The sequence below is a fragment of the Caretta caretta genome, chromosome 13 (genome assembly GCF_965140235.1).
Source record: "Caretta caretta isolate rCarCar2 chromosome 13, rCarCar1.hap1, whole genome shotgun sequence".
Lineage (NCBI taxonomy): Eukaryota > Metazoa > Chordata > Testudines > Cheloniidae > Caretta > Caretta caretta.
Genome location: NC_134218.1, coordinates 4,275,298 through 4,303,018, shown reverse-complemented (window position 1 = coordinate 4,303,018; position 27,721 = coordinate 4,275,298). Strand labels below are relative to the sequence as shown.

General features: G+C 51.9%; 1 protein-coding gene across 4 annotated transcripts; it reads right to left on the bottom strand.

Moving 5' to 3' along the window:
* Positions 1–27,561, bottom strand: LIME1 (Lck interacting transmembrane adaptor 1). 4 transcript variants are annotated; one of them, XM_075118664.1, is made up of 7 exons: positions 27,261–27,561; positions 20,483–20,554; positions 15,082–15,229; positions 12,771–12,822; positions 10,069–10,156; positions 9,147–9,598; positions 1–3,051 (listed from the first exon to the last, which is right to left on the bottom strand). In XM_075118664.1, the coding sequence occupies exons 2-7, from the start codon at positions 20,514–20,516 to the stop codon at positions 2,620–2,622; spliced, it is 1,206 nt and encodes a 401-aa protein (XP_074974765.1). In that variant the 5' UTR covers positions 20,517–20,554; positions 27,261–27,561; the 3' UTR covers positions 1–2,619. The 4 variants fall into 4 exon arrangements, with proteins under 4 accessions (XP_074974765.1, XP_074974767.1, XP_048676504.2 ...); XM_075118666.1 differs by lacking the exon at positions 20,483–20,554 and having other exon boundaries at positions 27,342–27,560; XM_048820547.2 differs by lacking the exon at positions 20,483–20,554 and having other exon boundaries at positions 27,261–27,559.
* Between the last annotated feature and the right edge of the window lie 160 nt (positions 27,562–27,721).

The window sequence follows — 27,721 nt, the reverse complement described above, 5'->3', positions numbered from 1 at the left end:
TAAAAACACTCTCAGCCCTTTAATGATATTATTGTGTTATTATAGCAATAGGAAACTGAAGGGGGCTGCAGGCTTCCTGACCTTCAACAGCCAGCAGGAGACATCTAGAAGAAAAACAGTAATCCCTGAATCTGGTCATCAGTAGATCTCAAAGCACTTTACAAAGGAAATCAATATCATTATCCCCATTTTACAGATGGGGAAACTGAGGCACAGATCAGCAACGGGACTTGCCCATAGTCACCCAGGCCAGTGGAAGAGCCAGAAATAGAACCCACATCTCTTCTGAGTCCCACTTCAGTGCTCTCCTCACTAGGCAACACTACCTCCCAAAGTTACCTTCCAAACTATCAAAGCAGTGCATGGAGGTTTGTGATTTCTGTTACAGGGTAAGGGCTTTAAAAGGGTGCTACGTTACACAGAAACGCTACATACACAGCACACATTTTGAACAGCACAGCTCGTCAAGCTCTCTGGAACGCAGTCCTCGTCTCCGCTGGGATTCCAGCCAGTGGTGGAAGCCCCCAGGCACGCTTGTCCCGGGCACTGCATGATTTGAACAGTTTCCTTGCAGGTAAGCCGTGCCAGCGGGCAAATCAGAGCCGCATTAGTGCGGCAGCACCAGTGGCTGGAATCCCGGCGGAGACAAGGCCTGGCTTGCTTTCTGGGCAGAAGCACCATTTCTGAGGCGCCATGGGGCAGAGTCCTCAATTCTCTCCTCCTTTGCTGGACTGCGGATTTCCTTACACTGGAAATGCTTCTGTGTAGACGCTCATGACAGCGGGGTGGGGGGTCCTCCCATCAGCGAATTTAATGCACTTCCCCCGAGCGGCGGTAGCGAGCTGACGGACGAACCCTCTCACTGATCGAGCGCTGTCTACGCCAGGGGCTAGGGCGGTTTTACTACGTTGCGAGGGGATGTGGATCTTTCACGCCCTGAGCGACACAGCTGGGTCGATTTAACTCTTGAGTGTAGACCCAGCCTAAGGCAAGGCAGCTGTAGTGTGTGTGTGTGTGTCCACCACGAAAGGGTTAATTTGTACACAGCCCTAGTTTCCCCAAGCAGCAAGCACCAGTGTCTGGGGTTCTCAGGGTATTGTCAGCCAGCGTGGGTTCCTTGTATTAATACGTTGGTTAGTGAGGAGAGGAGATTCCTAGATCCACATAGGGCAGGCGTTAGCCCTCACTCCAGCTCAGCCCTGCAGTTCTGCAGAAATTCTCTCTTAATAAACAGTCCTTATTTTGCTAATTTGTCTCTGGACTCTTCAATATTCCAAGCACTAGAGGAGCCAGTTACTCCTTGTAACCCGTTAGCGGGGCCCCCAACGATAACTCCCAAGCTTGGCACATGGGCGTTCTGGGCCAGCTGCTCAGCCCTCTGTCTGTCTGGCATGCACGGCTCTCGCAGAACAAGCAGTGCACCTGGGGACGCCCCTGACACTGGAGAATCCCAGGGTGGCGTAAGAAGGGCATAGCTGGTTCTCAGCCACCACCAGGGAAGGCTGGCAGCAGGAAGGGCTGTGGCCAAAGTGGCAGTCCCTGGGTAGCGTAACAGGACCTGGAGGACCGTTCCTGCTGGTACTGTTTTGGCTAGGGGCTGAAAGGGCCCTGCTCAGCCCAAGGATGGAGGAGGTGTACAGGTGACTTAGAGCCACCCTTTTCCCCCTGCCCCCAGGCCATGCACTGAGCACAAAGCTATCTGGCTCCAAATCTGCTCTACCTGCTGTGCATTCAGCCCCAAATGGCGAGCTCCACCCATTCACCGCACTGCCTCAATTTCCTGTCCTCTCCTTTTGCCGCTCCAGAGCCTGTGGCCTGCGCCCTCCAGCCTGACTCAGAAGTCTGGCCAACGTTTGCCTGGTTTTGCTACCCCTGAACTGTTATAGCCTTGGGCAGCTCAGGCTGATAATGAGAGCTCCAAGAACCTGGACGGGAAACCCTCACCGTCTCAACTGGAACAAACTGGCAATGTTATCCCATTAAATGTGCATTCTCAGGCAATAAAAACCATCCTGTTTCTGGGTATCTCAGTTGCTGCATTGTTAGCCTGCTGGCTGGGACAGATGCAGAAATTCAGAACAACAGGATTAAAATACATATGGGAGAGTCCTCTTTATTAACTCAGCTGCCCCTTTCCTTAACTAGGTTTCTGTGCCCAGCTTCACTGGACCCTGCAGAAAGACTCAGGCAAGAGAGGTACCTGACCTGGGTGTCTGTGCTCCTAGAATGGGCACAGCCCCCAAGCAATGCCAAACTCCAATGGGCACCTATTAGAATTACTCAGTTCTTTTGCCTGTAGTTTTCAGGTCACCATAGGTCCATGTAGCCCAGCGAACTGCCTCAGACAGTGCCCAGCACCAGCTGCTTCAGAGGAAGGTACAAGGATTTCTGCAGAAGGAGCAATGGGATACCTGGCCCACAGGGAAACTCCCATTAGTGACAGGTTGGCCTGAGACCTGAGGCAGGAGGATTTAGAGCGGGTTGATGTTTTTAGTATTTACCGTTGTGGTGTTGGATGTTCTTGTTGTGCCTCGCCATGTGGCTGAGATCTGAGACAGCTGGAGGTCTCGGTGGAGGAGCACAGATCGTCCCTGGAAGGGGGCAGCTATGCATAAGGGGTTATAAGTCTGTCATGTATATCTCCAACCCATTGGGAGCCGTCAGGGCAATTGTGGTCCTAGCGTCCCCTTCCCACATTTCGCTGATGCTTTCATACAAGTTCTCAGCAGGGCAGTTCTTGGTAGACTTGTCCCTTTTCTTGGGCTTTTTCCAGTTGACATCTACCGCCTCGTAGGCCGGTTCTGGGGCTGGGTTCCTGCTGTGCTCAGTCCAGGATCCAACACTGATAGACTCATAGCAGGGCTCAGTGCGTGAGACTTGGCCCGGTGTGGACTGATACCCCGCCCTGACATCTCCAAGATGGGCAGCTGGCCACCCCTGTTCTCCTTGGCCCGTCTCCCCAAGGTCCATTCCTTCAGAGAGGGACAGAGCAGAGCCTTGGTGTTTCTTCTTCTTGCCAGCTTTGCACACCGTCGAGTACATTTCTTCTACCTAGAAAAGAACACCTCCGGTTACTGGGGATTCCTGTACAGCAGTGGGACAACAAAACCTGCCCGTGTATTCCTGCCTGTGACTCACGCTCTGCCCACTTGCTTTATAAAGTCACCAGTCCCACCCACAGAATTAAGGGCATCCAGGCATTTATGCAGCAAAGGTCAATCTAGACCAGAGGGTAACGGAGCCATGAGACAGAAAAGGTCGAGAACAACTGATCTAGACGTAACAGGCCAAATTCAACCCTGGAGCAACTGAACTGCGCCCATTTATGCCAGGCCTGGTTTCGCCCCAAGACCTGGATTTCAAAGAGGCTCTACATCTACCCGACCTGCCAGCAGGATTAACAGAGGCCCAAAGCACTTCCTAAATCATCAGCCCCTGACCCCTGTAACAGGGGTATTATATCAAGGCACGTTAACTTGAGGGCAATAGCCTAGTACTAATTCAGCAGAAGGCGCGCCCAGCTGCCCGGGGCACCTGAAGCAAGGGTGTGGAAATGGGGGAAGTTGCCTCCATCAGCCCCAGCCCAGATTTGTTACAGGGAATACTGGGCAGCCGTTTCAGTCGCCCTGTTCCTACCCGGGATGATCCTGGGAATTCAGTTCCTTTGATTTGCCTCCCATCCTTCCCTCCGGGGAAACATCTGATCCAAGAGAAACACAAGGAGCCTCCTCCCAGAAGCCTTTAGCCTTGGTGATGGACTGACTCAGCTCCCAATATAAACCCCTGAACAAAGTGCCCAGTATTTCTCAGTGCCCACCACAGCCCCTCCTAGGAAGGCTCATGGTTTTCCCATTAGGACACCATCTACTGGTGAGGTTTCAGGGTCTAAACTTGGCGAACAACCCCCTTCTCCTTTCACTAACTTCCTCTTCGGGCAAGCCCACAAAGCTCCCATCCTAGAGGGATCCATTTCAAAGTCCTGTCCTCACCTGCCTCTTGTGATTATTCGTATTCCTCTACTGCAGGAGGGCCCGGCAGCTCCCCTCGTGGATCAGGGCCCCACAATGTTGGCTGCTGCGCAGACGCACACTAAAAAGACAGTCCCTGCCCGTAAAAGCCCACGATCTAGGTTACAGCAAGAGAGCAACGTGCCACAGGGAGATGAGATGAATGGGGCGGGGGGTGACGTAACAGCAAAGTGAGTAAATTATAGCACAAAAAGCCAAGGTCCTGGAACATCCTCTGCCGAGCTGCGGTCAGTGGCAAGTCCTTTGCAGGCATCACGGTAGCAGCACAGAGGGCCGGGGGCTGTCTGCAGTCCAGCCTGACAGCTTCTAGCGAGGAGACTTTGGCACATGGCTCTCCAGGCAGGTGCAGCATCCTCGGTGGAGGGCTGGTGGCTGTGCAACCCCCCCGCCCCGTGCAGTAACTCAGCCCACGTCTGGCCAATTTAGTCTCACTTTGGGGAGGCGTTTTTCTGACGGGGCTGGGTCTTTGGGACACAGGGTCTGAGCAGGGAGGAGCTCTGCTGCCATGGGGGGGGTGGGGGGGAGAGCCTTGCCCGTATAATCGCTTGTGTACGGCCCAGCCCAGCGCTGCACGGCTGGTCTGTGTAGCAATGCACACGATGGCGCGTTACACCTTCACACTCCACCCGCATGCCCAGGCCCAAGCGAGCTCCTGCACGGGCAGAACAGGCCTCTCTTGGCACCGTTCCCCCAGTGTGGCGTGGCCAAGGGAAGGCCCGCGCCTTGCTAACGGGATGGCGATGCTACAGCGGGGAACGAGCCTCCCAGCCCGGGGAGACAGCCGTGTGCTAGCAAGCTAAAAAGAGCCGGGCGGCAGAGGCTCCGACTAGCCACCCGAAGCTACCCCCTCGGTGCAAGCTCGCGTGGCTAGCCCGCGCTGCTGCCAAAACACCCGCACTGCTCTTTATTAGTGCTCAACAGGAGCCCCGCCACCGGCCATCTGTCTACCCAGCTCACATACCCAGAGCTTAAGCCCCGGCACCTTTGGCCCCAAAAGCCAGGGAGTGGGAGCTGCTGTTTATATTGCTATTTAGCCGTGGGGCTCGGCAAGCGAACGTCACTGGCTCTGGATGCTCCCTCGGGAGATAGAGGAGGAGGAGTTGCTGGCACTCACATTCCCCCGCCCCCCCCCCCCCAGCCCCACCGCCCCCGCCGCTGAGGCTTGAGATGGTAACAATCAGCCTTTTGCTTTCTCTGAAGCTGTTAATGCTCTTCTGCCTTCTGGTCCCTGTAAATGCACAACCCTCGCCAGGGCTGGCTGGAGATGCTGCCATGGACCAGCCAGCAACAGTCCAGGAAACCCCGCCGGACGCTGGAGCCAGAAAGCTGGCGAGACAGGAGGGATTTTAAAAATAACCCAGTGCGGAGACAGAAGGACTGGCAATCTGCTGTTGAATTCCCTCTGTCTCTACACGCTTAGTGGCTCGGTTCCTCCAGTTTGGACCATGGTTTGGCTTCTTGCAAACTGAACCAAGCTGGCCTCCCTCCCTCTCTCCTCCTCCTGAGCCACTTTATCCCAGCCCAAGTCACAGGTGTAGCTAGCTGCTCCTCTGGGACTGAGTCTGGAGTCCTCCGCTCTGCAACCAGAGGTCCACCCCCTCCTGTGGAGAAGCCACTTTTACCCATTGGCCCCTCTTGCAGGCTGCACAGTTATGTATGAGACGTCAAATCCTGTGACTCCAGAATTCCTGAGCTCTTAGTTCCGTGGGGGTAAAAGTTCATTGTGTCATTGCCCGGAGCTCACTAGCTTCCCACAGTTCCACCATTGTCTGCAGTGGAAACAATCTACCTGTCTTCTCCCTGCCCGGTTGCTGGGTCTACCCTCTGCTAGCAGCTCTCAGCTGAGCCATGGCCAGGTCAGCGGCCATCATCCCAACTCACCAAGGGGAAGGAGCATTATCCAGATGGTGCCTGCGCTCTGACAACATAAGGAAGGAGGAGGGAATTGGGCAAGGCTGGAAAAAGGCCTCCTGGATTTCTGATATGTGCAGCCCTATTAGGGGATCCCTTGCCATAACAACAGTCACTGGGCAAGTTCAGCCCTGCTCAAAGTCACTGGCTTACACCTGCCCTGGCCTTGGCCCGTTCTTTGCAGGGATCGCCCTCTGCAAAAATTCAGACCTGGGGTAAACGGTAGACAAACCAACTGAAGTGAATGGATTTGCCTCTGTCCCAGGGACTGGCTTCTGAGGAGCCAGCCAGCCAGCCAGCCTCCCTGTGACCGGCTCTTACTAGGGAGAGCAAGTTTCACCGGCGCATCGTTAAGTGGACAAGTTGCTGAGCTGCAGTTAGTTAGTTAAGGAACACTGGGTTGCAAGGGCTCACAGGTGCCAGGCACCTTCCCCCCAGCCACCACTAGGCAGGCCACCCAGAACAGCTGGAAGTGAGGGGCTAGCAGAACTCGAACCCAGCCCACAGGCACTGTCCACAAGAATCCAGCCTGGGGACGATGACTGGCCCCACTGATTGGCCTGACCAAACCATTTAAGCCAGAAGGAGGCGCAAGGAGTTGTCCAAGAAACTGAGCGATTTCCCAAGTGGCTACTGCTCCCCAATTCCAGCTCTGACCCCTGGCTTAGAATCTGGCTCTGACCACCCTGGCTCTGACCACTAGATCAAACTGTCCCAGTCCTGACACTGGGCTGTATAAAGAGTTATAAAGCGCTCAGTCAGGAGGCCCCAGGACGGAGGAAGCTCCTGGGGAGAGAGAAGCTACTCCCAGTGATGCCACCCTGGAGAGCAGAGGCATCTGCTCAGATCCCCCCCAGAATGCAAAGAGAGAAAACTCCCAAGGAGAAAGACAAAGACAAAGTTGTACAGGGGAGAAGTTACAGAGCTCCAAGCAGTGGAGAGGCCTGGAGACTTAGAGCAGGAAGAGACAGCTTATTTACCTACCATGCTTAATAAACCAGACTCCAGAAGTGGCGCTTTTCACTGTATGCAAGTCTCATTGAACGTACTGAAAGCTTACTAGGGGAAACGGAGGCAGGCAAAACTGTGGTTCAACACTGGGCTGCCAGGGGGCACCTCTGGGATGAGTGCCTGCCATTACAGCCAGGTCTGAATCCAGCACTTTGACTCAATGAAGCTTACACCCAGCCAGCCAGCCACCCACCCAGAGCCGGTATTTGTTAAAAAGGTCAAATATATTTCACAAAAATGTCGACAGAAACAAAATGTTTTTTATTTAATTGAAATTTCCCACAATGTGTGTTTATTGGTGAAAAGACTGCCAATTTTCTGTGGATACAAACATCCCCCACTGGTTTCAAGTGGAAAAAGTTTGGGGGAGGAATAAAAACAAGGGGGAAGAGGCTGGGATTTCACCCACAGCTCAGAATGGTTGGCTGAAAAATTTTGATCAAAATTTAAAATTTTTCTTTTGCAAAAAGTTTTATTTTTCTGAAAAACACTTTCATCAACCCCTCCCCCCATCTCACCCCCCTCCACCCCCACCCCAACTTTTTATCGGAAAGACTTTCACCAGCTCTAAGGGCTATATACACATGCAGATGTGTGCACATGTTTAAGGGAAGTGTTTTCCCTGGGTCATTCCAAGGGGTCTCGCCCTCCCAAACCAATTTTGTATCCCCTCAGCCACCTGTGAAGTTGAATCCCGAGGGCCTGAGCCACGGCTTACCTAAAGCAAAGCAAAGCCTCCTGTTTCCTCCCATCAGCTTTGGATAAGGCCCTGACTGAACTGCCCGATGCCCCAGTGATCCCCCAAGGTCAGATCTGCCTTAGGGATTGTGGTGAACCCTTGTACCCTGCTGCACAGTTGATCCCCTGCAAGCTCATGGCCTCCTGAACTCAGTTGATAAGCTACTCATCAGCCCGGCAGATGCCCGGTTACAACAGCGAAGACAGGATAAACTGTTTTACTCCCTTCCAGAAGCACAGGCAAAATCCAGCCTAAGCCTAATCCAAATCCAGAGTTAATCCAAACCCCCTCCTTCCCTTCTGACGTGTGATTAAGGAAGGTCAGCTCATCAGTACAGGCAGGGACTGTTGGCACTCCTAGGAGCAGAGGATTTAATAGACCTAGAACCTTAGTCCAATAGGCATCAGCACCAGCACCAGCCCCATCAAGCTTTGTTTGAGGCGGACCTGGAATCTTCCTGTAAGGAAACCTTCTAAGGGTCATCTTGCAGCTAGTCTGCACCCAGACTCCCCCAAGAATGAAAGCAACAATAACTGGTTAAGTGTGTTCTTTAGTGGGGAAGGGAAGGAGGTGAGAATCTAGTTTAAGGGGGAAAGAAATCAAGGCCCACGTTTTCAGAACGGCATGCACATTTGCATGTGCATTTACTAAGATTGCGCACACAATTCCCAACGCTTGGGCCTTTCACAGGCACAATATTTACAATTCTGGGGCCCCAGGCTCTAGTTCCACTTAGAACTTTCTGAAAGCTTAAAAATTTTCCAGAGCTTCTGGCTTCCTTCTTGCGTTCAAGTTCTCTTCCCCCATTCCACAGGGGGGACCCAATCTCCATGACAGTGGGTTTGCAAGTCAATTCTCACCTCCTTCACCTTTCGTTACTAGAGGTGATGAGTTTGGATGAATATCCTCAAACTCGCTGTTCCCACACTGTTTGCTTCGACTAGTCATTATTCATGGCGAGTAGTTGGCTGCCAAAATCACATTTCTGCTCCTTGATTGAATAACTGAAACATTTCAAATGGAAGGAGCTGACAAATAATGAATAAAATAGGTAGATTCATAAAGTTTAAGGCGAGATCATTTACCCTGAACCTCCTGTATAACAGGGGCCAGAGAATAAAGCACTCTGCTCTTTGGGGCTTGTCAGTCCTTGAGCTCTGAGTTTCTGCAGCTCCCAGCAATGGCCCCCTCTCGGTGCTATCGATAATAAATATACCCTTCCTGCTGACACTCAGGAGGCTGGCAGGATTTGTAACCATTTCCACAGATCTCCCCAGCCACCTGAATCCCCACAAATAAAGAACAATGCGACCCCCTGGATAATGGCAAGCCAAGCTCGGGGCTTCCATTCAGGGCCAGGCAGTGTGTTCCTACCCACCTAGCACCGACACTGCCCGTCTCCCATCCCACAGCACTGTGAGGCTCAGGGCGGGAGGAGGTGATGGATGTTACTGTACCTTCACCGCTGGGGGGTTACAGGCAGCTCCTTCCCAGCCTTCTGGGTCCGCAGGCCCCACAAAGGATTCACTCTGTGTCTCGTCCTGGAGCTCTGGCTGGAAATTTTTCTTCGCCTTGCGGACGCAGGCGTACTCAGCCGTCACTGCCTTGTCCGCCTCGCTTAGAGGGGATGCCTCCACTGGGGTTCCCAAGATGGGCATTGGTTGAGGCCCTTCCTGAGTCATGGCCGCACACCCGTACAGCGCCTCCGGGGCTGGTTTCAGCGGGGCTGAGAAGAACAGGTTCGAGTAAGTCTGGTCAGGACTCAGGGCATCAGCCGAAGGGTTGGAATGGGGGATCTGGGGCAGCTCTCGGTGCAGCAGGATGCTGAAGCTCGAGCTATGCGCAGCTCCTTCTCCATCCCCCAAAGACCCTGATGGGTAAAGGAAATCCACGCTGGCTGGTCTTTGATCTGGGAAGAGAAGAGAAGAGAAGAGAAGAGAAGAGAAGAGAAGGTGCGTAAGGAATCTGCACTGGCTCTTGTAGGGGACACTGGCTGGCTCTTTCAATGGACTCACCAAGCAGAGTTAGAAAGATAAGTGTTAATAATACCCTGCCCTTGTCAATACCCCTTCACTGGGAAGCTCATTCACAGCGTGAGCGAGTGTCATTGCTCATGATAACGAGGATGGCTTGCACGTGCAACTACCCCGTGTGGACACGTGTGATCGCAGGAATACACCAGCCATCTAGTAGCAGGCAACGCGGCCCTACCAGAGAGGATGTTGGGAGAACCACTACCCTATCCCTGCAACAGGAAGGCTGCGCTGCTCCTCAGGCATAGACACCATCTCCCTTTGCATCGGCGCACTCCCAGCCCCAGAGCCGCCAGATCTCTCTGCACATCAGCTCCAGCTACGGTAGAATTTTACAGCCACTCACGCTCATCCACGTGCTTCACCCTGTTGAGCTCATGCAGTTTGGTGTCAGATTTACTGAGTGATCGGAGCTGCATCTGCCTCAGCAACGACTGCAAAGAAAGGAGGAGACGCACCGGTGAGACTCTCAAGAGCGGCCACACTGGGTCAGACCAAGGGTCCATCTAGCCCAGTGTCTAGACTTCCGACAGTGGCTGGTGCCAGATGCTTCAGAGGGAATGAACAGAACAGGGCAATTTACAGAGAGTGATCCATCCCATCATCCGGTCCCAGCTTCTGGCAGTCAGAGGCTTAGGGACACCCAGACCATGGGATTGGATCCCCCACCGTCTTAGCTGATAGGCCCGTCAATGGCTATCCTCCATCAACTTATCTAATTCTTTTTTTAACCCAATTATACTTTTAGCCTTCACAACAGCCCCTGGCAATGAGTGCCACAGGTTCACTCATTGCCAGTGTGGTGAAGTACTTCCTTTTGCTTGTTTTAAACCTGCCGCCTATTCATTTCATTAGGTGACCCCTGGCTCTTGTCCTACGTGAAGGGGTAAACAACACTTCTTTACTCATTGTCTCCACACCAGTCATGATTGTATAGACCTTGATTCTCTCTCCCCTCAGTCGTCTCTTTTCCAAGTTGAACAGTCCCAGTCTTATTAATCGCTCCTCATATGGAAGCTGATCCACACCCGTAATCAGTTTTGTTGCCCTTCTCTGTATTTTTTCCATATCTAATATCTCTTTCAGATGGGGAGCCCAGAACCACACGTAGCATTCGAGGAGTGGGGGTACCGTGGATTTATATCTTGTCATTGCAAAAAGAACAGGAGTACTTGTGGCACCTTAGAGACTAACCAATTTATTTGAGCATGAGCTTTCATGAGCTACAGCTCACTTCATCGGATGCATACCGTGGAAACTGCAGTAGACATTATATACACACAGAGACCATGAAACAATACCCCCTCCCACCCCAATGTCCTGCTGGTAATAGCTTATCTAAAGTGATCATCAAGTTGGGCCATTTCCAGCGCAAATCCAGGTTTTCTTACCCTCCGCCCCCCCCCCCCCCACACACACACACAAACTCACTCTCCTGCTGGTAATAGCCCATCCAAAGTGACCACTCTCTTCACAATGTGTATGATAATCAAGGTGGGTCATTTCCAGCACAAATCCAGGTTCTCTCACTCCCCTCCAAAAACCAAACACACAAACTCACTCTCCTGCTGGTAATAGCTTATCAAAAGTGACTCACTTTTGATAAGCTATTACTAGCAGGAGAGTGAGTTTGTGTGTTTGGTTTTTGGAGGGGAGTGAGAGAACCTGGATTTGTGCTGGAAATGACCCACCTTGATTATCATACACATTGTGAAGAGAGTGGTCACTTTGGATGGGCTATTACCAGCAGGAGAGTGAGTTTGTGTGTGTGTGTGTGGGGGGGGGGGCGCGGAGGGTAAGAAAACCTGGATTTGTGCTGGAAATGGCCCAACTTGATGATCACTTTAGATAAGCTATTACCAGCAGGACAGTGGGATGGGAGGGGGTATTGTTTCATGGTCTCTGTGTGTATATAATGTCTACTGCAGTTTCCACGGTATGCATCCGATGAAGTGAGCTGTAGCTCACGAAAGCTCATGCTCAAATAAATTGGTTAGTCTCTAAGGTGCCACAAATACTCCTTTTCTTTTTGCAAAGACAGACTAACACGGCTGTTACTCTGAAACCTATCTTGTCATTATGATATTTTTGGTCTTATCTGTCCCTTTCCTAACATTCTGTTTGCTTTTTTGATTGTCGCTGTCCATCGAGCAGATGTTTGCAGAGAACTATCCACAATGACTCCAAGATCTCTGAGTGGTAACCGCTAATTTAGACCCCATTATTTTGTAGGTGTACTTGGGATGATGTTTTCCAGTGTGCAGTACAATTTGCATTTACCAACCCTGCCTGCCATTTGCTTGGCTAGTACCCATTTTGGGGGATCCCTACAGCCAGGCTGCACTGCCCCAGGCCCTCCCCAAACGGCTCCACCCAGCAAGCCTGCTCCATCCGCCTAGTGCCATGCTGGTGAACTTTACCTTCTGATTTAAGCACCATCCAGCAACAGCTAGGGCTCAGTGCCTTCTCCCTGTCACATACTATGCTTGGTGGAGGCTGGTCTCTGCTTTGTAACGAGCACTCCAGCCCCCTGCTGCTCGTGTTTTTGAATTAATGCCTGGGAATAAAATAACTCAGCTTTCCAGTGCATCTCTGGACACCAAAATATGCTGCTTCGGCTACAACCTGGCTCCCAGCTCAGCTGGTCCCTCCCAGAGCAGTACCACAGACACCTTTCGACAGGCCGTCCCAATTCCCCTTCCCGCAGGCTGCTCACTCCAGGCAGAGAAGACTCGCTCCACCTTCCACTTTGACAGCTCTTCCCCAGAGGCTTCCAGACAGTCCTCGCGAGGTGCTGAGCACCCCCAATTCCCACTGAGCCAGAAGGTGCTCAGCACCGTGCAGGATGGGGCTCTAAGAAAGCCCATTTCTAGAGCTTTTCCTGCAACAGCTGCTGTCCAGGAGACGGCCATCCTGGCCCTTTCCTAAGGCAGTGCCGCTGGGCTCCCCCTAGGCCACCCATGCTCCCCTGGAGCAGGAGTAGCAGCTCCCGCTGGTTGTTGCGTGACTTTGGGGCCATAAGCTTATCTAGCCAATGTGCGCACTTACCACATCTACCAGCTTCACCCCGTCCGGTGGGACCACCTTCTTCCTAGTTTTCCTGCAAGGAGAAGGATTAAGCCAAAGGTTGGATGGTGGTGAAGGATCCGCCAGCAAGCATCCTGTGAGAAGAGCTCTCCTGTGGCCTGGAGGGCAACATTTTCAGACGTGACCAGTGTTTCTGGGGGCCCTTGTGGAGAGGCCTCCAACAGGCCCGATTTTCAGCCTGCCCCTGGGAATCAGGCCCCAGTGAGACGTCTCTAGTTGGGCACCCAAAATCACAGGTCACTTTCTAAAGCCTCGGCTTTAACGTATTGTTTCTGTGCAGCACTGGTGAATGCTAATCACCTAAGGAATCTGCTTCTCATGGCTAGCCCAGTGGATCCAGGTGTATTGTATCCAGGGTCTTACACCATGCCCATCACCGTTATATCTAAGACCACGTTTCCTACTGCAGTACAGTGGTCACGCGGACATTAGGAGCATATACCAAATGCTGGGAATGAGCCTAATGAGAGCACCATCGGTGAGCGCTCTCTGCTTCCTGAGACTACTCAGTGCATCGTGCAGCTGCGCGGATCAGTCAGACGAACACACCACATCCTGCCTGCACGGGCACCAGCTGCAGCATGCCCGTGACCTGGTATCTTGTCGGCACTGCACAGCTCCTAAGCTTGTACAACACGGTGCATCACATTTGTTCCCGCCTCACTGCACCTGTGCCTGGGAGCCTGCCCGCCACTCAGGATCTATGCCCACGTGCTCCTGTGAGCACGCCCGCCACTCTGAATCCACGCCCACACGCTCTTGTGAGCATGCCCGCCACTCAGGATTCACTGTGCCCATACACCGCTGTGAGTGTCCTGCCTTGTATCTTTCCAGAGCCCCCTCTAGCCAGGCCTGGACACTGTGTGAGGTGGCAAGCCGACTCTCTGTGCTTCCTGCAGCACTGCTTTCTCCTGAGGCCCCCACTTGGCCCCCACTCCCCTGCTCTTTGCCCTGCCTGTCTGGGCTCTCCGACAGCCTGGTGCTGCAGAGCGCCCTGCTGCGCTCGACGTGGGAATCCTGCCCACTCCCTTTATCTTGACAAGACCTTCGACACGCTCAGTTGCATCTAACCCTGATGGAAACCTCAGGGCTCCCTCTTCAAAGGGCCTGGCATCTCCGCAGCTGTGCCATGCCCTCCTTAGTTTACACACCAGTCTATGGGAAGTGTTTAATGAGGATCCGGTGGGATTGACACATGCCTCCGGGCCCTGGCAGCCTTCCTGGGCTCATGCTGCTGCCAAGGGGCAGAGGGGTGTTGCTAGGATCACTTCCCCCTACATTTCAAACTCCCCTAACCTCCCTGCTCTGAATTTCTATGGTGGCGTAAGGGCCAACACCTCCTATTAGCCATACCCCACCCCACATGGCATGGTGACACTGGGGGCAATGGCCCAACCCCACCTCCAATGGGCAGCCTTAAGCCTCCCTAGGCCCTTCCCAGGACAATCCTGTCTGGCCTTTAGTTCAAGCCCCGCCTCTGCAAGAAGGGGGATCTTTACTGGTCCCTTGGGTGGGGGGTTTAAGGCAGGTCTCACTGTACTCAGCCAGGACAGATATGTCCAGCCCCCTTTTTATGACAGCGATGGGCAGCTGCTGTGCCAGGCAAGTGCTGGGGCCAGAAGACCAGGCGATGGAGAAGCATGGGGAGAGGCCCAGTCGTAGCTGAGAGCATAGGGCTGATTCTGATCCCATCCCCGCCCTGGGAGCCTAGCTGGGCTTTGTGGCTTGTGGTTTGGGTTGGCTGGAAGAAGCCGCCAGTTTGGGAGATACCAGCCTCTCCCTAGCCTGTGACTCATCTGTTTGCAGCCAATGCAGCGCTGGCTTGGAGCTTTGTTCCTGCTTTGATGCTGGGGAACAAACCTGGCAGGGATAGTCCTTGGTGGAGGGGAGAGGAGTGAAGCAGGAGGGTGGGAGCTTTTGGAATCTAGTTGCATGTCTGCAGCAGGGGGTTTCAGGCAACTGAAATCCAGGCACTGGGGTCCTCACACTCCTGCACTGCTGAGCAACAGAGATAGGTGGGTATCCACACAGCATCAGCATCAGCTAAGCTCCCCCAGCCTTGCCCCAGCATGCACGGCTCCATGGTTGGTTGGTTGCATTTGAGGGACAGTGGGACGGGGTGGGGGAGAGGGGCTGACATACAGACTGCCACTACTTAAGCCAAAGGAGATCCATGTATGAATTAACCCTTCCAAGACCCATGCAAAACTCCTGAGGTTTGTTCTACCCTGACGCGTGGTTTACACTGTGAGAGGGAGGCTCAGACACGTACCTTCTGCAGGCAGCACACAGGGCTGAGAGGAAGACCAGGACACCGAGCAATGCCAGTCCCAGGGCGGCAGTGAAGGAGGGCGGATGGGGCCCAGCCATCCTTTCACCACGATCTGGAGCCACTTCAGAAATCCACTTCACGCAGAGCTCTGCAGGAAGAGAACATTGGTAATTAGTGCACCCGAAGGAGAATGCAGAGGGCAATGCCATCTAATGTCCCCGTCTCGGGCTGGGGCAGGCATGGGATCACGCCAGCGAGGGAAGTAATAGTGTCGTGCTTAAAAATTTTATTAAAGCTAAAGTTAAAAAAATTATAGACTACATAAGTTGGGAAAACAGTGTCTGTACATCTGGGTGTACTGCTTAGATTATCCACAAATATAAAGTTAGTTTTTAAAAGTCATATCATATATAGAGTACATAATCAGCAATAACCCAAGTTTAGGTGAACAGATTTAACAATACAGTTTAAATATTAGAATCTGAATACTCGGGTACATCACTCATGAGAAGTTGTACAGAGATTTGGTTGTGGAAAGCAAAGATATATCCATGAGTGGAGATTGTCCCTCAGTAATTGAGAATTCGGTAGGTTGTCTGTTTAGAGCCAGGTCTGAGCATGATGCCAGAACCCAGCTACTCCTGTCCTCCTGTCTATCCCAAGCACAAAGCACCATAACAAGCAGTTGGTTGGCATGTCTTGAGTTTACAGCAATGTATCCACACTCAGTAGCCCAGCCCAGGATTCAGGCACCGATTGGCCCAGTGGGTCGCATCACCTGAGCCAAGAGTTTCAGGTGAATGCAGCTACAATAGCATCTTCCCAGCGTGGATGGGGAGCCACAATCCTTGCAGCCGATCTCCTGCTCCTCCTACCTCCGCTTCCCAAAGCGCCACCTCTCCCGCTGCAGCTACTGTAAGTTAGGAAGTTTAATTCAACAGCATAGACATGGAGTCCAACAAAAACGGATCAAACCCCAGCACAGAGTGCAGCTCCACCCTGGAGGTAGGTACTAGCCGCTCAATAGCTACCTATAGGATCTGCCTCGTGAATTACACTTCGGCAACCTGCATCTAGCTTGTCCTGCCAATGAAGTCTCCTAGAACTGAACTGCTGAAATTCGTATGGATTTGCCACCAGGGGGAGCCAATAAGGAAGAAAAAGCAGCCGTCGTCAATGGACGCTTTGAGCCAAAGCATTCCTGGGGGCTGCCACTGTCTCCAGATCTGGCCCAATTTCCCCTTTTCCTAGACAAATGCTGAATGGCTGGAGTAAACAGATCTCCCTCCTTGCTGAGTTTCTGGGGCTCCAGGGCTGTATCTTGTACGTACTCTCTCTCAAGTGTCCTTTCGGGCAGAGTGGGCCGTGAGCCTGTGATCTCCCAGGTAGAGGTGTTTTGGGGGATGGATGCGGTTCCTCCCCCGGAAGGCAGAGTTGCAGCTCAGCAAGAGGGCACCCTCTTCCTTACTGCTGCTTTGCACCAAGCCATGGGAGAATCCTACGCGGCTGTTCCTGGCACAGCCCAGCCAGGTGGATTCCGGCATCGCTAATTCTCACCATTCTATCACGAGTCTGGCTCAAGTTGGTGCTTTTCTTTAAGCCCCAGCTCCTGGGGGCATCACGTTATTAGGTGCCAATTGCAGCTTCCATTTAAAAGAAAAAGTTCCCAGCCCTAGAAACGCTCAAGAACTTGACTCAAGTGCTCCCTAAAGACTCAAACAGCACGAGGCCAAGAAAAAGGACCCCAAATGACAAGATTTTGAAAAATCTTGGCATTTTTAAGCCACTCTTATGATCTCTGGGGGCCTGACACCTGATCTTCAAATACTTGGGGCTGCCAGTACTAGGATTCCAACTGTAAGCCAGGGAGTCTAATGATTCCGGGGCCAAGTGGGCGTGACAACACTGAATTCTGGAGCCGTGGCACTTTGTCCTGGAGCCAGCTCGATGCTGGAGTAATGGCACCTGCTTGGAAGAAAGGAAGGGAGGAAAAAGAAGAGAAAAAGATGGGAGCCCAGCGCACGAGACTGCATTTGAACTCTGACCCACCTAATGCAGTAGAATCAGAAAGGGAGGTAGAGGGAAAGTTTCAATCTAGCCCATCAGCAGGTTCTTAACAGAGCAAGCACAGGGGTGAGGTGCTTGGAAATGAATATGGAGTCAGATCAGCCAGGTATTTACACTGAGCGGGGCTAAGAACAGGGCATCTGCTCTGCATTCAAGCGGGCATGGGAGTTGCGGGCTGAATCCAGGCTGGGATTCAGGTCCCATGGTGCTGCTGTCTCACAAGCCATTCTGGTCTTCACTGGTGGAAACCTTGCAAGATCGTCTGTTCTCATGAGATTTCTCCTTAGGTTCAAATCTCCCAAGAATGGCTGTTCAGCCCCTGAGATCTCAGTGGGTAACAGGCTCCTCCTGGTTCTGATCCAAAACTAAAGGTATAATGGCGTGGAGGAGAAGCTCTGATCCAGACAGTCAGATCCTCCTGAAATTCAGGGAGCTTCAGCCATGAGGTTCTGGGTGGGGCCCAGCTTTTGGTTTAGATTCAACACATTTTTAAATCTAAAATGAGAGGCAGCCCCCAAGCCTGAAATCCCCAAGCTGGGTATTGGGTCCATGCAAAGTTGGGAGCCTCAGTGTAGCAAAAAATTCACGAGGGAGAGTTGGGTTGGCATTAAGTATTGCCATGGGGAAAAGTCCTGGGAGTTCCCATTCCCAGCCCCCGGAGCATCCGGCCTTGGTCTGGTGGTTGCATCACCAACCCCGCCCTGCAATCCCACTGTCCTTCCTCGGAAGGACACAGCTCGTACCCCCGTGTGTGCCTGCTGCCGGACTCTGCCAGGACATCCCAGAAGCCCTCTGCCATTAACAGCCTGCCTGCCTGCACTAGCCCAGCTCCTACACCGTCACGCGCCCCCTCCTTGGGGCAACACCACATGGCAGATGGATCAGCCCGTTGGGATGTGGAAGGGACACTCTGGCTCTGGAACCAGGTGCCCCAATGTGCGCGTATGGCTTGTGTGGACAGGCCTGACAGGGCCAAGTCCAGCTGGGGCCAGGGCCTACCTGCAAGACACTTTCGTGCTGCGTGCGTCCAGGTCACCCAACTGCTCTTTCCCCACGCCCTCCCCCCACTCACCACTCTGGCCGGCACATCGAGACCCTGGTCTCGTGGCTCCGGGGACGGGGTGGCGAGTGGAAATGCTGTGCCCACCGTCAGAGAGCTCAGCAGCCGCACATCTTCATGGCCTCTTGCAGAAGCAGGCTTGAGTTGTGGGGTGAGTAACAATGGGAAGGCAAACAGGCTCTGTGTCAGCACACAGGAAACCATGAGGGCTTCACAGTTAATCGCACCGCCCGCTTCCCACAGCCCAGCCAGCCACCAGACCTACTTTAGCAGCTGTGTACAGTGGGAGTGGTTCTGGTATTCTCCTTGGGGCCTGATCCTGAGGCCTCAGCAGGCACTCCCCGCTCTCAGGCTTAGGCCCTCAAGAAGTTCAGCTCTATAGAGCAGCAGCTTGCCAGTGACACGAGTCCTGTAGGCAAACCAACCCCTGCGAGAGCCATACTCCGAGCTGGTGCAAGCAGGTGCAATGCCGCTGGCTTCATGGAGTTAGGGCTGGTTTAACGCAGACGGTGGAGCAGCATCACTGACACCAGCTCTGAGTGTGGCCCCAGGCCTTGGAGTCCAGGTCACACCAGCCGGGGAAAGCAGCCCCTCTCTGGTCTCTGATACTTACCGTGAGAGCTGATCCTTGCCAAGGTCAGAAGGGGGCTTAATAGGGAAGGGAGAACAAATGCATGTGGGACAGAAGAACAGGGCTGCAGGCTCACCGCCCTTTGCCCTAGATATGCAGCAGGTTTTGAATCTCAGCCCGCCCCGGTGCTATTTCAGAATCCAGTGCTGGCCTTCTGCAAACCTGCTATGGCCTTTTTCCATTTCCCATGCACATTAAGTCACCACTGTATGAGCCCAGCCACATCCTGGGCTCAAGGTATGGCCCCAATGACTGGTTCAGATGCTGTCTGTGACTGGGGGGCCCAATAACCAGGATGGGTTTTTTGGAGAGGACTGGCCAGCCGTTCCTCTGCCTGGAAAAGGCAGAGACAAGAGGCAGCCTCTGCTGGATGGATTCTCCGCTCCTGCACACATCATATCTGGTACTGGAAACAAATTCCTTTCCTGGCCCGGCCTTTGCTAATTTCCCCTGGCTGTGGCAGCTTGCCCAGCCCCTGCTGGCATGAGGCATGAGACCAGACTGGGGCTTCAGCCCCTGGACATCCTCGCTGGCAGCGCAAGGCACCAGCCATTCACTAGGTCTGGGTTGTAGCAAAAGTCACACGACTGGGGCGGTGCTGACTTATGGGGCTGGGGCGCAGCCAGATGTCTCACAGGAGCTTCTGGGGCCTGCAAACCAGTGGTTGTGTCTCGCTCCACCCACAGTCCACAGACAGACCCACACTGAGCAGTACCCTGTTCCCAACTGCCCCCTTCAGAAGGGCTGAGTGCTTCCACGCAGCCACGCTGGCCAGCCTGCGCCTCCCATGGCACACAGCCAGGCTTCGGGCAGTACACTGAGGGGAAGTCTCGGCTGCTGTCCCCTCCTGCCCAAGCTGCTGGAGCGAGTGGCAGAGGACTGGGGACGTTCATCACATGGCACAGGGGATGTGGGATGTTCTCCCACCCAGAGGGATAGGAGGGAGAAGAGCCATCTTAGAACCTGCTTCAGCCTGACTATCGCCTGACCGCCCTGTTCACGAGAAGGCTTGGAACATGGCCCACCCACGTGAGTAGGAGCCAGGTGTTAAACATGGCACATAAGGACTCAGCCACATCACCAGCTCAGTAACAATCTGTACTGCTGCTGACCCTTTAGCAGGCCCCCCAATGCCGTCCCCAAAGGGCTGACGCTTTCCTGCATGCAAGCAGGCAGGCATGTAGTCACATCCTCTCTTTCTGGGCTGGCTCCAGTTCCATCTATCAGGGCAATCAGTTTCCTGTACCCCCCTGCACCAGGCGTGCTCCTTGCAAAAGGGACCACAAAACGAAAAAGCCACAGCTCCCCTCCACCTGGCCTGCCAACCCCCCGAGCGCGCTCACTGTGGTCTCCAGTGCATCTGACGGGCTGCAAGAGAAACAAGACGAGAGAGAGAGAGTGTGCGGCGGTGCAAGGTTTTGCAGAAAAGAGCAAACTGTGCAACAGCACAAGGGATTAGCAAAACTTCCTGTGATGTGGGACATGAACCTGCTGTTGCCTCTTACCAACTACGGGCCTGGCCCTGAAAGGGCACCAGCAACTGTGTCTAAGCAAGGTGCTTGCACGGTTTCCATCATCACCGTGCAGAGGGGTTTCTCTTAGGCCACGGCTACACTACAAAATTAAGTGTGTCTACACTTAACTCCTTGTGTCGGTGGTACGCGTCCTCCCTTGCATCAGTTGTACTGTCAGTGCAGGGCATTGTGAGATGGCTCCTGAAAGACAGTCGACGTAAGGGACAGATAAGAAGACAGAAAATGTCACATTGACTCTAAATAAATCCATGGTACGTCCACATCTTGAATACTGCATGCAGATGTGGTCGCCCCATCTCGAAAAAAGATATATTGGAATTGGAAAAGGTTCCGAAAAGGGCAACAAAAATTATTAGGGGTATGGACCGGCTGCCACATGAAGTGTGATTAATAAAAGACTGGGACTTTTCATCTTGGAAAAGTAGACGACTACGGGGGGATATGATTGAGGTCTATAAAATCATGCCTGGTGTGGAGAAAGTAAATAAGGAAGTGTTATTTACTCTCTCTCATAACACAAGAACTAGGGGTCACCAAATGAAAATAGACAGCAGGTTTAAAACAAAGAAAAGGAAGTATTTTTTCCACACAACACACAGTCAACCTGTGAAACTCCTTGCCAGAGGATGTTGTGAAGGCCAAGACTATAACAGGGTTCAAAAAAGAACTAGATACATTCTTGGAGGATAGGTCCATCAATGGCTATTTAGCCAGGCTGGGCAGGGATGGTGTCCCTAGCCTCTGTTTGCCAGAAGCTGGGAATGGGTCACAGGGGATGGATCACTTGATTCCCTGTTCTGTTCATTCCCTCTGGGGCACCTGGCATTGGCCACTGTTAGAAGACAGGATACTGGGCTAGATGGACCTTTGGTTTGACCCAGTCCAGCCGCTCTTAAGTTCTTAAGCAATGCAAAGTCACTGTGCTGATTCATAGCTGTGGAGGATGTCGCCCTGTGTTTGTGAACTGGATGCCAGCACTAGAGTTTACCTCGTTATGGCACAGACTAGGGATGGGGTAAGATTTGCTTCAGTGCCACCCACATGGCAAGAATTAGCCATATTTGAACCCACCCAGGCTCTCCATTGGGCAGCACTTCCCGTGCAGAAAGGAGCTCTGCGCCTGTTTATAGAACACTTGGCTGTAGGGCACAAGTCACAGGCAGTTCTAAGGGTGGGAGTTTCAAGGCCACATGCGTGTTGTCACACCACCGTTGAAAATGCATTTTCTGCCTTTGAGGTTTCACCCACTTCCCTCTTTGCAAAAAAGTCACCTCTTGGGAGGGGGACTCTCCTGCCTTAGCCGTTCTCTTGTTAAAGGGAAAGAGCAACCCAATGAGCTTTAGAAACACAGATGTGGACAATGTGTTGGGCTCTGAGACGACTGTGAATCCTCCTTGTCCTATTCTCTCCTCCTTCGGCCAGGGGAGGCAGTGCCAGACAGCATGGAGAGGCCAGAGTGTCAGCAGCAAGCTCTCCAGCATCCTCTCTGCCACTGATTCTCGGGGGGCCCATGGGAAGGTCACTTACACTATGTGCCTTGGATCTCCCTCTCTTTAAAAAGGGGATAATGGTATCGAAGCTCTAGGAAGCTTGGGAGTCTTAATGTCTGCCAAGGGCCTAGAGAATCTTGGAGTGCTGTAGAAGGACAAAGTATTTTATTTTGCATAGTCCTATGGAAAATAAGTCACACCTGGCCTAAGCCTGCTTATCTGTGGCTGGCCCTCCTCCCATATCCACGCATGCAGGCCAAGTGTCCAGGCAAGGGCCCTAGGCAACCCAACAGACAGCATAAACCCAAGGACCACACTGCCAAGGTGGATGTGGTGCTGAGTCCAGGAACTAGGAGAAGGCGAGAGTCCTATTTTCCAGGGCTCTTTCCGGAATCCCACCTTCCCCAGAGGATGTGGCAAAGCACAGTTGTTCCCCAGGTGCATCCACAATTCTCTTTCTGACCCCCTAACCTCTATGGGCAGGCTGCAAAATGAGCCGGGGGTTCCCACCCCGATGCAGATGGAAGGATGGGGGTTGCAAGAGAATGACTTAGGGCAACCTCCCATCGTTGCAGCTGCCATGCTGAAAGGAAGTCAGTGAAGGAAGGACAGGCAATGAAACAGCTACTGCTCACCTCAACGGACAAGAAGGCACAAAGACAGATTCACTACCTAGAAAAACAGCTCGCAGTCTGGATCGGGCAGCGCAGAAGCACACAACTTCAACAGCATCCCTGGAGGGGAAAGAACCAGCTCAGCCATGCCGTTGGGCCCTGTGTGTGCCTCCTAAATGCCCCGTCACCCTGCCCAATACTAAAGTACCTAGAAAAGGAAAACAAAGTCAGGCAACTACCCGACTTCAGTCAGCCCATGGCAGGCCCTAGTGTCAGCCCCACATGTTGAAATTAGGGCCCAATCTTAGAAGGTGCTGATCTCCCTCATCTCCCCTTGATTACAGCGGGAGTGCACTCAGCAGCTCCAGGATCAGCCTCCTAACAAAGCAACACAATCTCCAGCCACATCACATTGGAAACAGACGCCCTCAACCCTTCCTCAGCAGTCGAAGGCCATGTGCCTGGGGAAGCCACTTGAGAAATGGGAGCCAAAGGAAGCCACAGCTCCCATAGACTGACCGATCTCTTCACAGGCTTGCGCACCCGAAGGTACAAGCCAATGTGCGCGACAAATCCTTGCCCAAACAAACAGAGTGCTGCCCTCGGACAGCACCTGCCACCTGAGAATCTCACTGTCCTTTGAAAATGTTAGTGACCAAAGCCTCAACACCCAGAGAGGAATTATTCCAAGTTTTACAGATGGCAAAGCTGAGACAGAGGTTAAGTGATTTGCCCGAAGAGACAGCAAGTCAGTGCCAGAGCTGAGAAGATAACCTGAATTTTCTGACTCTCCGTTTGATGCTTTTACTGGACAATACTGCCTCTCTCTCAGAGGGGACAGGTCTTTTATGGGATACTCGCAGGACAAACCCTAATTTTAGTCAGTTCCCTTAGCTAGCACAGTCCTAGTGCAGCCTTAGAGTGTGGGTCCCGCAAAGCAAACCAAAGCTAACGCTCAAATGGACGGATACCTGGTGGTGCACACATACTATGCATCCTCTAATATTTTTCACCCCTTAGCAGCCTTCCAATGCTGCCAAGTGTAGCTGCGGTCCAGAAGCATGAACACGGAGTCAGGTGTGCACTACAGCGCGCTGATAGATTATTCGTTTGCTGCACAGAGCTACCACAATATCTACTCCCATCTGTTTTCGGAAGACCCAGTGCCTTAGGACCATACAATACAGATACAGCCTTTAGTACAGGGATCGGCAACCTCTGGCACACAGCCTCTCAGGGTAAGCCCCTGGTGGGCTGGGCCGGTTTGTTTACCTGCAGCGTCCATAGGTTCGGCTGATTGCAGCTCCCACTGGCCGCGGTTCACCATCCCAGGCCTATGGGGGCTGCAGGAAGTGGCGCAGGCCAAGGGACGTGCTGGCTATCGCATCCCACAGCCCCCATTAGCCTGGAGCGGCGAGCCTGCGGCCAGTGGGAGCGGCGAGCCTGCGGCCAGTGGGAGCGGCGAGCCTGCGGCCAGTGGGAGCGGCGAGCCTGCGGCCAGTGGGAGCGGCGAGCCTGCGGACGCTGCAGGTAAACAAACAAGCCCGCCAGGGGCTTACCCTGACAGGCCGCATGCCAAGGGTTGCCGATCCCTCCTTTAGTATCAACGTACCAGTGTGAGGAGGTAAACATTACTGTCTATGTAGCACCAGCGAGCTGAGTCCCCAGCCTCACGTTATAGGCAGCTTTCTTCCTGAAAGTTTTCAGCCAGGTTTTAACATTTCCTCAAGGCCCATCAAGTGTCCAGATGGCCTTGTACAATAATTCCATAAAATACAAATCACAACAGTCAGAACACTCAACTAGCAAAAAATGATCCCAGAACCCACAATGAGATAATGCTCTCATCTGGCCTCAAACTCTATGAATTTAAGAAAAAACAGAAGAACAAGGCAGGAATGAGGAGGGGAAGGAGAATCCTACATCTGTTGACAAAAGTATGATTACTTTTAAGAAAAAACACTTTTGGGAGGCTGGAGTCAGCATTATGGACTATGAATCGGGGTCATCTGAAATTTTAAAATTTACCGGCTGACTCTGCTTACCCTTACTTACATGAGGAGTCTCTTCTTCTGCGAGTAGCCTCATGGAAGTCAGTGGGCCTCATTGCATGCATAAGGGCATGTCACACAATTAAGGGTTTGCAGGATCAAGTCCTTAAATGGACTTTGAAATGTGCAATTAAGCTCCCTGGCAATAAAGCTATTGACCCAAGCCCCTGCAGCTGTTCTCTAAGGTAAAGACATACAGCAGTGCTGCACAGATGACAAGCTTTACAGGCCATAGCAGCTTTGATCAGGCAATTACCATTATTAGCATGTGTTCAGAATACAGAAACACCTAGGCACTAGGAGAATTAGTAAGGAAAGCATGCAAAGATAAGTTCTAATCAAGCATGAAAATAGTTCATTGCTGTTGATTCCCCCCCACACACTTTTTTTTTTTTTTTTGGGCTGTTACAAGTAGGGCTTACATCCAAGCTAGGCTGCAAGAGTACCCGAAATGAAATTCACTGGGAGATGAAATTCGACAGGTTGTGTAAAAAAGGAGGAGATTAGACCAGATGATCCAATGGTCCCTTGTGGTGAAAAAAAAAAAAATCAATGAACATGAATCCACATTTAAGAAATAGCAGCTTGAAAAGAGAGATGCCCTCAAAATCCCCCAAAACATTGGCTCAACTTTTTGCTGTTATTTGAGGAGAAGGAGAGAGGAAGGTCACAAGCTGGGCACCACCAGAGATCATCAGCTGGACTGTGGCTGACACGGCTCTCAGGGACTTGGGGCGAGGAGGAGGGGGGTTATTGAAAAAAAGACGGTTTCTCCTTATCAAGAAGCCAGAGAGGTTCACTTCAGCGAGAAGTGCAGTCAGCCCAGGACAGTATCATGGGAGGCTGCTAACGATAAAGCACTAACAAATCCGAGAAGAACTTTTCAAACCTGAACTGAGCACAGAAGCACAGCAATTCAGCAACAGAACCCATGAGGAGATGGGCAGGCTCTGAGCGACAGCTTTGGCTAATGGCTGGGAGTGGTGTGGTTTGGGTTTTTGAAGAGCCGTGCTGGATTTATGAAGGTTAGTCTCAGAATGGCCAGGGCTACGGGCACAAAAGCACAAACACTTCCGATTGCAGTGCTTACTGCTCCATGTAGGGTGGGGTTTTAAAAGGCATTCAGCACTGGCCTAACTCTTCTCCCCTGGAAGTCCATGGCAAAACTCTGAATGATTGCCATACGGAGCTGGGCCAATGCCAAGTACACATTAGGTGCCCGACAGCTTCGGCCCTGTTTTTGATCACAGCATAGGTGCTGCTGTTTACACTAAAAATAAGTGGAAAAAATAAATAGAAGTTTTAGTAAAGACACCTGTGGTTTAAATGTTAGGTTGCCCTCCTATACCTTGAACACCATGAAAAACTGGCTGAAACCTTGAGATTCAGAAATTTGATTATTTTGTGCCTCCCTTCTGCTGACTGAGACAATAAAACTGTTTCTGCTGAACTGTATGTATTTTTAAAACATGAGGCAGGCACTGCTAGAGAGGTTTCTGATGCAAATATTGGGCTGGAAACAGCAAGGTAGCAGTTCTGGTGAGAATTCTCATTGCTACGTTTATAGAAAGCCAGATTACAAAATACCGAGTCGTGCTGTACGCCAGGAAGGTGCTTTTAGAGAGATGTGTTTGGTAGTTACTAGAATCATTCACCTGCTTCTGAAACCTCCATTTACACAGTTTGAAATCCCGGATATATGCTGTTATTTCTGTGATCAGTCTCTCCACCCCTCACAACCTCAACTCCAGTGGTGTGGTCAGTGATGCTGGGGATTTCTACAAGAAGGTGGCTCAACCCAAACAATCAGGGGCCTGACTTTGCTTCTCTCCCACCCCTCCACCCCAGGTGCTGAGCCTCCAGTTTCAACTGATTCCAAACTCAGCATTTCTGAAAACCAGGCACTAGGAAATGAAACAGCCCCCACTGTTAGGGGCTGGAACACATGAGTTATGAGGAGAGGCTGAGGGAGCTGGGATTGTTTAGCCTGCAGAAGAGAAGAATGAGGGGGGATTTGATAGCTGCTTTCAACTACCTGAAAGGGGGTTCCAAAGAGGATGGCTCTAGACTGTTCTCAATGGTAGCAGATGACAGAACGAGGAGTAATGGTCTCAAGTTGCAGTGGGGGAGGTTTAGATTGGATATTAGGAAAAAGTTTTTCACTAAGAGGGTGGTGAAACACTGGAATGCATTACCTAGGGAGGTGGTAGAATCTCCTTCCTTAGAGGTTTTTAAGGTCAGGCTTGACAAAGCCCTGGCTGGGATGATTTAACTGGGAATTGGTCCTGCTTCGAGCAGGGGGTTGGACTAGATGACCTTCTGGGGTCCCTTCCAACCCTTATATTCTATGATTCTATGTTCTTAACAGGGTGTCAGTTGCAGGGCTGTGAAGTTCCACTCATGAGATGCCAGACACATTATCAAGCTCAGCGGACCTTTCTGTGCATTTAAGCCTAGATGCTCCAATGGGTATAAATCTTAAGGTGCACAAAGCTGACAGCCCTCATTGGCCAGTGACTAACACATGGACATTTGTTAAGTAACCTGACCAATACAGAGATAATTGGGGAGCAAGAATCTTGCCATTCCAGCAGTGCCAGCCTAACATTCATGTACAATACTTAGAGGGTTATGAACAAAACTGGTTCAGATACAGGAGATGCAGCAATGTTTTTCAGTAGTTGATAAGGGGATACCTGAGTTTGCTTGGTAAGAAACAAGAAACACTTACTTTACAGAGACTCAGAAGAAGCCAGATAGCATGAAAAGCAGAAATCCATCCATATCCTCTTCCTTCCATATTCTTCCTTACCTTCTATGCCTGCTCCCCTTGCACTGCAGAATACAACTGTTCTGAACTACACATTCTGGAGTGTTTCAAACATCTTGATTGTGCCTCTTTCTCAGGCTGCTCCTTTGTTCAACCCTGATTTTCAGCCGGAGATAGAGATGCCTTTGAGCTGAGACACCAGGCAGTCTAATACCACAGCTCATTTCCTGGCCTGCAAAAGTCATCATATCACCCAACTGACTTACTTTCTCTCTACTCTGCTTTTGCAGAAAACATGCAGATGGATGGGATCAGCAGGACTATGTGCAACAGCACCCACGCCTGGCCATTCATCAGTACTTGACCTTATTTCTATCACCATTTACTCCTGGGAAAATTCTGTGCCACAAATTAAAAATTCT